The 11,244-nt window shown below is 32.7% G+C and overlaps 1 protein-coding gene across 2 annotated transcripts; it reads left to right on the plus strand.

Moving 5' to 3' along the window:
• The first annotated feature begins 5,155 nt into the window (after window positions 1–5,155).
• Window positions 5,156–10,985, plus strand: LOC120091031 (uncharacterized). Of its 2 annotated transcripts, none has more exons than XM_039048836.2 (7): window positions 5,156–5,615; window positions 5,805–5,882; window positions 6,006–6,173; window positions 6,893–7,063; window positions 7,598–7,807; window positions 9,046–9,134; window positions 9,963–10,985. In XM_039048836.2, exons 1-7 carry the CDS (start codon window positions 5,531–5,533, stop codon window positions 10,617–10,619), a joined length of 1,458 nt encoding a protein of 485 aa, XP_038904764.2. In that variant the 5' UTR covers window positions 5,156–5,530; the 3' UTR covers window positions 10,620–10,985. The 2 variants fall into 2 exon arrangements, with proteins under 2 accessions (XP_038904764.2, XP_038904755.2); XM_039048827.2 differs by having other exon boundaries at window positions 5,174–5,615; window positions 5,805–5,885.
• The last annotated feature ends 259 nt before the right edge of the window (window positions 10,986–11,244 follow it).

An 11,244-nucleotide genomic window follows, 5' to 3' on the forward strand; every position in this document is an offset into this window, starting at 1 on the left:
TAGAACAATCTTGCTTTTAATCCAAATTAAACGTTCATTGCAATTCTTATCATTGTAATCTACAAATTTAATTCACAATCGAATTAAGCACACAACTACTTACTTAATCTAGATTAAACTAGTCTCTACAAAGGCGGGCAACTAGCATATAACCTAGTCAAGTAAGCGTCTTAATCAACTATTAAGGTAGGATAACCCTAATCCTAATCTATCTACATGCTTCTACCTCTATTGGGTTCCTTAGCGGCCATATAAAAGAGAAAACACGCGCATTAAGTTCTAGGATTCAATTGTGTTGATTAATTGTTAAGATAGCTTACTCAATTAACCGAATTTTCTCCAAATCTAGTCATTAATGTGTCCTAAGATAGTCAGTCATTCAACACTCAATTACTATTGCCTCTTAGAGATCTTGGCTAGACATTCTATCAAACACATTAAAAGCAATGTATTCAATCATGAGTGAATGTGACAAAACCAAGCATCTAGGCTAACACATGCTCAAGATATAGATCATTCAACATGCTTCAAGAATTAAAATCAAATTCAAGAATGCTTAAATTCAAATTGCTAATAATAAAGAAAAGTAGAAAACTCAAAAGAATTTGCAAGAACTCTTGAAATAGAAACAAGATTGAATTACTTCACAAATCCATAGATAAATTCATGAAGAAATTACAAGTTATTGATACAATTAAAAAAATCAAAATCTAACCTAAGTAGGAAACAAAATTACCATAGAGATTAATTGATATAGAGAGAAATTCCAACCTCCATCAAAATCGTGCTTCCCCTTTTAAGCAAAAATGAAAGAAAACGGCATAGCATTGCAACACCAAGGCCAGCATTGCAATACTAAATCGTAGAAAAGCCAAGAAGCGTTTGGGCTAACGTTGCAACGTTGCGCTAATGCTTGGTTGCGCAAGGCACGCGAGATGAATCACATTAAAATCTAGAGTGTTGCAATTCTGTGGGGAGTATTGCAACGCATCGAGTTTTGCAGCAAAAGCGAGCGTTCTATCTTCAAACGTTGCTCGACGCTTCTCCTAGGGTCGTGACGCTGAAACTTGATGGTGAAACTTAATACTTGATGCACGATGACCTTTACTTGATACTCAATGCTCGATTACTCTATAGCATTTACTCGATGACTTTTTGGTAATTACTCGTTGGTACTTAATGCTTGATTATACTCTATGGCATTAAAAAAAAATGTAGAATACTCGATGGTACTTGATTGAAATTTAGTAATTTTCTGATTTTCTTGTCATTTTTATCCTTTTGGCCCAATTTTCTCTTAATGACTCTTAAACGCCTCGGGGACTGTTTTACCTACAAAATTAGCAATTAAAGCAAATAATCAACACTATTTTGGAGAACTAACATAGAAAATATACATTCTTTAAAAACCTAACATTGTGTTCAAAAACTCCAACAATGGAACAGAGTTTGCAAACTAATGATGAACAAAATGTTGTGAATCCAACTAATCTTGAGGAAACATTAAAGGTTAGATTGAATCCAACTACTCCTGTGAAACATTAAAAGTTAGATTTGACAATGCTATGTAAATTTGTTGATCCCATGACCTTTTATTATAATTGACTCTTTTTTTTTTTTTTTTGTTCTTTAAAAATTACTTTTGAACCAACAAGAAAGTTGATGTTTTTGGATCTCTAATGTACTTTTAGTATGTAGTTGTTTAATTTCACATCCGACAAGTTTCTTTTCCTTTTTCTATTATTTGCTCTTTACAGGGGAGAATGGAAATAATTGAATTTAAGTACGTCTTATAGTTGTATTTTCAACTTTTGAAAATTGTTGTCTTTCAGAAGATCAATAAAAAAAAAAAAATTTACTTCCCAAGGTATTGGAGAGGAGAGAGTAACATTAATGATTAAACTTCGTGAAGAGTCGTTGGAGCCTTTTAAAAGTTTGAGTACCCCTCTCACGCACCACACAAATGGATTTTAAGATTTATTTATGTTTTTAACAAACAAAGTTATATGAAACGGATTTAAGTTTTATAACATTACACGAATGATTCAATGGTATTGATTCCCAAAATCATATGTGATTTCCTCGTTTGAACAGTTTGATGACTTAATGGAAATTGGAGTGTTAACAAATCAAATTGCCTCACTCTCAAAGTCCTACGAGACTGTTTTTTTTTACCATTTGATCCCAATAATGGTGTTGCCGCTCGACGGTCCAAAACCCGAGAAGTCACTTCTTAGTACTTGAAATCTTTTACTTCCTTGTATTCTGCATTCGTTCTAAGAGTATGCCTATCTCCTTTTGTTTTTGGGACGTCTACTTTGGTTACTTTTTTTACTTCGATGTCATCGTCCATGTAACGAGAATCCGTGGAGAGGACACACAGACAGACTCCACAAGGGTTTCCATTGCAAGTTAGAAAGTTAAAGCCCGCGATTCCTGATTTGGCCTTATCAATGGGCCCGAAGCCCAAAGGTTGTCCCAAGCCTAGCCCAAGCTCGTTCCAAGTTCTTCCTAAAATCAACACTTGACTTGCTCAACCTAACCCAACTCATTCATTAATTAGTTTGGATATGGATCACCATTTTGAGTCATATTTGGAATGAACTTATCATTGGACCAACCCAAATATGTATGCATATGTACAACTCTCCATATATTATGTTTTATATATTAAAAAATATATTTTTATTTTTAAAAAGTATATTTAGATATATTGTGGTTTTTAGTTAGCATTAATTTTCTTAAGTTTTAAAAATTAACAAAGTTTTGTAAGACAATGAAACACTGAATAAAATTTTATAATATAAATAATTTTATTTAGAAAAAGTAATAAAAATATAAAATAAATTCTTTTTTTTAAATATAAAATAAAATACAAATTTAATAAGTTGTAATAACATTTCATTAAGAACATCTAAAATATACCTATATATTTTTAAATAGTTAAATAATAATATTTAATGGGCTAATCCAATGGACCGGTCCAAGCTCAACCTAAGTTCAACTCAAACATTGATCCAAAGAGTCAAGCCCAAGGGTTGAGCCATGGACTTGGCTATTAAAAGTTGGGTTGGCTCATTCCAAGCCCAAACAATGTCTTATGCCCTTGGACTTGGGGCTGGATCGAGCTTCGGCCTTCACTTTTTAGGGTTGGGATGGGCTGGTCCGGCCCAATGATGAGGGTGACTCGTATGACAATTGAGTTAGGATCGATTTAAAGAGATGGAGAGCATGAATTTGGAGATGCTAGAACTTATGATAAAATAGTAATACTAATTACTCATAAAAATGTCAAAATCTACCATATATATAAAAAGGGCTATAAGAGAGAATCTCTGCCTGCCTATTTTATCATGTATCTATAATAGATACCCAATTTCCCCTTTTGTTGATGAGACCACATTTGTTTGAAGATGTGTCTTTTAAACTATTTTTTATTTGTTGATAGGATGTGATTGTTCGAATTTAGATGTATATATTAAGTTCAAGAGGTATAATTGATGTCGATGAGAGATACTTGTTAGTGAAAAAGTAGTTACATAATGAAGTATTGTATCCATTCACATATGGAAAAAAGTTTTTTGGGAGATAATTATTTAATAAGAAATGGAGAAAGAATTTAGAGATATAAATAAAATTATAAAAAGAGAAAAGAGATACAGAAAAAATAAGCTAGAAAGGTTATCAATATTTTTTTCTTTTAATGTTAAGATTATACTGACAACAAAAAAATTTTGATAGAAAAAAATGGGAGCAAATTTTGTAGAAAGAAGGTTAGAGAAATGAGACCAATAATTTTAAGATAGATAATAATTAAGAATTAATATTTAGGATCAATTATATTTTAAAATTTTGAATCTACCAAAACATGTTTATGTTTACCTTTCATATGAATTGAAAATGGTTTGTTTTACTACCTTTAAAAATTTATAACAAAAACTAAGTTTAATAATAGATAAATTGTTTTAAATAGAAAAATTACTAATATTTTTAAATATAGTAAAATGTTACAGTTTATTAATGGTAGATATTGATAGACATTTATCAGTGTCTATCAATGATAGGTGATAGTAATTTATCAATATTTACCAATATTTATCAATATATGTCATTGATAGATAAAAACGTTTTGCTATATTTATAAATGTTTTAGTTCATTTTACTATACTTGAAAATAACTCTTAATAATATTTATTTATTATAATTATAAAAAATTTATATACAATAAAATACTATTTTAAACTTTAAATAAAAACCTCAACCCTTCATGTGTACAACACATATTTAATACTAGTATCAATAAAAAACGTCTATTATGTAAAATTTAATATTGTTAGCTAGCTCAATTGTCTTATGAATGTGTTAGTAAATACAATGTTTAGTTTGAATTCTCCAATATCAATCCTACTGAAATAGGAACAAGGACCCAAAACGATAATCCTCAAAAGAAATCTTCAAATGAAAGAAAGCATTTTGTGCAATTGCCTTATGGCTTGTTTCGAATCTCATGATCTCGAGAGATTTCAACTCATGGTATATTTTAAATTAATTTCATTGTTTGTTATGACAGTAAAGAGAGTGATTTTAAAATCCGAAATGATTTCAAATTTCATTTTTACTTAAATAATTTTCTTGACTAGAATGCTCGGATTTTGCAAGATTTCACCGGAGTTGAAAACAAAAAACTTAAAATTAACCTTGTTAGATTCTAATTTTAAATTAAAACATCATATATTGGTAAATTATTTTTATTTTTTTTCGGCTATACAAATAATTTTAAATACATTTATTTTAAATATTTTTCGTTCTAAATAAAGTAATCAGTTTAAAATCATTTTTCAGATTTTAAATTTTCATTTAAAAATCGTAAAATTATTTTAAATGATAAAATTGTTGAAAATATTTATAAATAATAATAAAATATCATCGCCTATTTATGATAGATCGCGATAGAATAATATTTATGTCATACGTCATGATCAATATATATAGCAGTCTATTACGATTTATTATTGATAGATTGTGATATTTTAGTATTATTTATAAATATTTTGATTCGCGTTTTTATATTTGAGAAACTCATTTGTTAGACTTTCTTAAATAGAAAAAAAGGTTAAAAAAAGAAGGGAAAAAAAATCCCAATAACTAGAAAAGCAATTATGTTTACATTTTCGAAGATCCGCTCATACAGTAGTAGGAAAAGTAGCAATCGGAAAAGGGGAGTGAAGGAAGGAAAGAAAAGGAAAAGAAAAAGATTAAGAGGGGATAAAGGAATTTACACGAACCCAAATTGCGACTTCTTCTACAAGAGCTGTCGCTTATGATGCTTTGGTTGTTTCTGTAACTGAAGAGTAGTGTAGAACGAACCCCATTTCGTTATTTTGCCGATTAAAACTTCATAGCTACTGATTCTCTCACTACCCATTTGCAGAAAATGGCAGAAGTCGGTGTCTGCTTGGATTACTGAGCCCAAATTTCCGACCTCCTTCTCTTTATCCTCTATCAACTGATTCAATTTGTCGTCTGTGCAATGAAGAACTCGTTTACATTTGTCATTTCCATAATATTTTTACTGTTTCTCACTCTTCAAATCCAAGTTCATGCTACTCCTGCAGGTGAGTGTCTTCTCTCATCATCCATTTTCGATCTGTTTGGTTGATGGGTATGTTCAAATTAGCTTCAATTCTTCATTTAGCTTACCCGAAATCGAGTTCTTTACTGTGATGTTTGGATTGACTGTTATCTTTTGAGAGTGATTTGGCTATTGTTGATGTTTTGGAGGATATTTTTTGTTTTTCCTCCAGGACCATTGATAAAACACTTGTCTTATCTTGTAAAATGGAGCAGGTCTTCATATAAATCCTCCCCAGGCCCCCCATCAGGTAGTTGTGAAAAAAAAAAAAAAAGAAGAAACTATTTCTGTCTTTTGGGTACTTACTGGTTAGCTTTCTTTATTGTGGCTACCAATTTTTCTTTTTCATGTGATGTGAGCTTCTGTTTGGCAGATGGGAATGTCCTTCAGTTTGAGAATGGGTACTTGGTTGAGACTGTAGTGGAGGGAAATGAAATTGGAGTTCTTCCACATAAGATCCATGTCTCAAAGGATGGCGAACTTTTCGTTGTTGATTCAGTTAATAGCAATATTGTGAAGATCACTCCCCCACTGTCCAAATGTATGATGCCGTTGCCATTTATCGCATCAATTCAATAAGTTTTCTTCTTTCGTATGGTTTGTATTGTGAATGTAATCTATATTTGACTTGCAATATCTTAGCGTTTAAAGTCGTTCCTTGCTTGACTCGAAGAAAGGTGAACTTTTCATTGTTGATTTAGTTAATAGCAATATTCTTAAGAATATCACTCGATTATCTAAATGCACTATGTGGTTCATCTCATCGTCCCCATAATTTTATTCAGATGTAGTCCTTTATATTGAAAATGGTAGTCTATATTTAAACTTGCAACATTTAGTATTGAGAGTTGTTCCATGCTGGATTCAGTTCATACAGAAGGCAAACACAGCCTCTGAATTTACTAGTTGAGCTTTTAGGAATGGTGATTTTGGTTCGTTGTCATACTTTAATCTCATGTCTGTTTGATATGAAGTGCCATTTATCGGACCCCATGAAGTCATCACGATACAAGCTGTATATAGAAGTATCTAATACAGCTCAGTTATGTTTTCAGTTACAGTGTTGATGCCAACAGAATACATTATTCCTTGTGCCTTTTTAGTGCTCTTATCTGGAAAAAAGACGATAGAAAATAAAAAGTGAAAGCTTATGCACGTTTGATGATTCATCTTTGTTGAATAACATTTGGAATCTTTCATTTATGAATTACTTACTTTATTCCATTTTTCGCTTCTGTGTTATTCTGATTGCCTTCAAAGATACTAGAGCAAGATTGGTTGCTGGGTCATTTCAAAGCCACACGGGACATATTGATGGAAAACCAAATGATGCTCGTTTTAATCATCCAAGAGGTGTAACCATGGATGACAAAGGAAACGTGTACGTTGCTGATATCTTGAATTTGGCCATCAGAAAGATTGGAGATGCTGGTAGTAGATGCATTCGTTTTGATTTAATAAGTAGTTCATTACATATCAATCCGTGTATGATAGGATTGTGAGACCTAATGGTCATTTTCTCCTTTCATACAAAGTTGAAGATCACTGTCGAAACATGCACGTGTTTAGACTATATATGAAAGATTAAATATATAACCTATTAGCCAGGTTTTTGAGTATAGTGGTAGTTGACACGGTAAAACTAGAGGTTTTGAGTTCAAATCTTTTCTCCAAGTGATATCAATAGTTTGCTTGTTGTGCTTCATGAATCCACTTTTAACACCTGAGTCCACCCCCACGTGTGAAGGGAGTAATAAGAATATGTATAAAACATTAAATATTAGATAACCTATCAACTTAAGCTTTTTGATAAAATGGTAGTTTAACAAAATGCTCATTACTTGTTTAGTCCATTTGCATGTATATATTTTTTATGGCTTTCAATCCAAGAATCTAAGATACAATATATGTGACAATTCACCTTTATATATAAAGAAGTATATCATAGTTAAAATTCTTTTGCAGGTGTGACAACCATTGCAGGGGGCAAGTCAAATGTTGCAGGCTACAGGGATGGACCAGGTGAAGATGCAAAATTCTCAAACGATTTTGATGTAATGTACATCCGTTCTACTTGTTCCTTGTTAGTTATTGACCGTGGAAATGCTGCAATTCGTCAAATATCTCTAAACCAGGAGGATTGTGAATATCAAGACAGTTCAATTTCCAACAGTGGTATGTAACATATCCTCGTGTTGGGTTTCATTAATTTCTGAAGGATAATTTTTTGTGTTTTTTTGGTAGATGAAGAGGATATCTATATAACTTACTCTCATAAGAAAAAAGAAAATATGCTACCTTCTCATGGCATCACATTACTCAAGAGAAAGTAGGCCATCGATTTGCTTTCGTGACTAGTCCTGATTCCGAGACTATTAAACAAAAATAGTATTGATATTGCTCATGGTCGAAAGATTTCAATCCTAATCTGAACTCTTCCCTCAAAGTTGATTGCTCTAGAAAAAAGAAGAAAACAAAGCCTTCTAGTTGAATCATTTGAATGTTTAGCCTTCCACTTAGATTACTGTGTATTTCCAGACTCTGATTATGTAATTGTCTAGAATTTCATGAACAAATGATCTATTTTTTCTTATAAAAAGGAAACTGAAAAAAAAAAGGAATAGGGACTAATGCGAAACAATGCATTAACGACCTTCAAGAGGAGAGAAGCTGAGAAAAACAAAAGAAAACAATACTATTGAGATACAATTGAGAGAAGAGACCAAAAAGCCAAAATACTTAAAACCTAATAAACTAACTCCAGGAAAGAAAAAAAACCCCAAATGCATAAACTTTAAAGCCCAAGCCAACTGAAGACCAGTGAGCAGACGAGGAAAGAAGTCTTTTAAAACCAAAAGTGAGAGGATCAAACCACAAAGCAAACCAATTCTAAGTCGTCACTTCCAAGCTTGCAACTACGCATTAACTGAAGGAGAACTAGGTGGAATGGATTTTATCTACAAACCACATTTTTCAATCAAAGCAAAGAATTTGACAGGAACTATTGGTGACTTTTCTACTTTAACATTTTTACCATTATGTTAGTTGATCTATTTTCTGCCTGAACAGTCGATCTATTGTTTCCATTTTGCAATCTCTTGGGAATTTTTATTTCCCAAAGATGATTGGTATCTTTTCTATTTGTAATATTCTGGAAAATTGATCCGTTTTCTCTACATAGATTTTAAGGATAACACTGTTAAAACTGCACGAAGATTTTAGGATGCCATTCACTGCTTCGTCCTTGATTCATTAAATTAATGAACTTTGTCTCCTCTCTGACGTTTGACCTCCTAGTTATTGATCTGTGAGAAATAAACACCGTTTTAGCATTCATGATTCACATCATCGTTTATGCCTTGGTTACTATGAAGGGCATTTAGTTTCTTACTGTGCTAAACTTTTGCCCCTAGACATTCTTATGATCATTGGTGCTGTTTTGGCGGGATATGCAACATATATGCTTCAGCAGGGCTTTGGAACCTCGAGTGTGTCTCAGACAGTAAGTTTCATATCTGGTTAATTGGTTTAGATATTTTAGAATACCATAATCTACATAGTACACTGGAGAATATAACTTAGCCTCAAAATGTGTCCAACAAGTTGTGACATCATTATTATTACTATTATTATTATATTTAATTTATAACACTTAGCGATGGAGTTTTTGAAAACAGAAAACCAATGACCCATTTGGTAACCATTTATTTTTTGAAAACTAAGCATATTTCCTCGCAATTTCTTACATTGGTTTTCATTTTCTTGAGTAAAAGAGTTCAATTCTTAGTCAAATTCTAAAAACAAACACAAGTTTTCAAAAATAGTTTTTTTTGTTAGTTTTCAAATTGCCCTGGTTTTTAAAAACATTGGTAAAAGTGTCGAAAATAGGGTTATTAACCTAGGGGCATTTATGTAATTGTGTAAGACTCCTAGGGTTTCCTACTGTCTATTTATACCGTGTGTCCTTGTGTGTTTAATGTATCAATTTTAAAACAAATAAGAAAAAGACTTTATATCGTGGTTTTTCTCCCTGCACTAGGGTTTCCACGTAATCCTGTTGTTTTTCTCTTCCTTGTTCTCTTTGTTTAACAAAAAGTATATAGCTAAGCAATAAATTTGGAGGTGAAAGAGGTGTTTGTAGGCTTAATTTTAAAAAATTTAAAACAAAAAACTAAATAGTTACCAAACGGGCCTAAGAGTGCAAAATGGATATCAAACTGTTTATGAAAAGAGCCAAATTATTTTACTTTGATGCCAACCGAGAATACCTTAATTATACTTCTGTATTCATAACATTTGCCTGGCCTTATGAAGAGCAATATTGTTGCAGTATTCTCCTTTAGAGACCGAGTATAGAGAAAAACCATACAAGGAAGAGTCAACCTCGGTTATGGACAGTGAAAAGGAGGAACCAGGATGGCCATCATTTGGACGCCTCATCATTGATCTTTCCAAACTAGCTCTTGAAGCTGTGGCTAGCATTTTCCTTTCTTTTGTTCCCACTCGTTTCAGAGCTCGAAACACCCGAAAAGGTCTGACTCCATTGAAAGATTCTCTCAGGATGCCTGAAGATGAACCGGAGCGACCAACGGTTCAAATGCAGAGAACTCCTATCCCTCTGCCTGAAACAAGACAAACTCATATTGTCAATGCAAGCGATACCATTCCTGAGGTGATGAAGCCTTCAAAGCTCAAATCAAGTAGTTTCAAAGATCCCTCACTGCAAAGCAAGCACCGATCCTCGAAACGTCAAGAGCATGCTGATTTGTACGGATCAGGTGAGATACCTCCACCTTACAGCAGGTCCAAAAGCCAAAAAGAAAGACCGCGACACCGCCAGCGCGAGAAAAGTGCAGAGATCAGTTACGGAGCTGTAGGATCTGAGCCAAAGCCAGTGGAGATGAAGCCAGCCGATTATGACCATCCAAAGTATGAACATTATAATATCAGGAATAAGTATGGACCAAATGGTTCCTTCGGATTCTAACTACTGGGAATCTTTCAACTCCCCTCCAGTCTAGCTTCCATATCTGGCACGGTTTTGGCCCCTGACTTACATAGGGACTCGTGTTGCGAGCAACTCAAAACAAACTCAGGTATTGCTAGAGATCGATGTATAATTCTATACTTGAATGCCCCTGTACTCGTAAGATTACGAAACTCGAAGTATTCATAAGTTCATGTGTTTTCTACTTAGCTCACGATATAGATGATCATTTTGTTAGAAGATACGAGGTATTCAAAGACCTTTGAGTGCATATTTTTGTTAATTTGATGCTTGCTTTCAGAAGCTTGAGCCCTTTAAAACTGAGAAAAGTATATATATAAAAAGTTGAATGTTAAGATGGAGAAACTTGAGAGCTCCTACATTGTTTTAATTTCTTTTCTTGTCCGTGTGTTATTATTTTTTATGATATTTTATTTTTGACAATGTTTGGGGTGAGAATTGGATTTCCGACGTCGAAGTCACATTATAAGAATTTTTTTCCTTTATTAAATATCATTAAAGACATATTAGAAATCACACACATTGTAGGTTAGATATCGAGCTTTAAAACTTACATGAATGTTTATTCAACGCGAAAAACCCAACTTTTTTTATTGCAAAAATT

This window comes from Benincasa hispida, chromosome 1, assembly GCF_027475165.1.
Source record: "Benincasa hispida cultivar pf3 chromosome 1, pf3_genome.v1.1, whole genome shotgun sequence".
NCBI lineage: Eukaryota > Viridiplantae > Streptophyta > Magnoliopsida > Cucurbitales > Cucurbitaceae > Benincasa > Benincasa hispida.

Bases quoted from the DNA above. Each gene is read 5' to 3' on its own strand.
- LOC120091031 (XM_039048827.2), top strand. From the start codon at position 5,531: ATGAAGAACTCGTTTACATTTGTCATTTCCATAATATTTTTACTGTTT. The intron at 5,886-6,005 runs GTTGTGAAAAAA...TCTGTTTGGCAG, and splicing joins CCCAGGCCCCCCATCAGGTA to ATGGGAATGTCCTTCAGTTT. The intron at 7,064-7,597 runs GTAGTAGATGCA...ATTCTTTTGCAG, and splicing joins CAGAAAGATTGGAGATGCTG to GTGTGACAACCATTGCAGGG.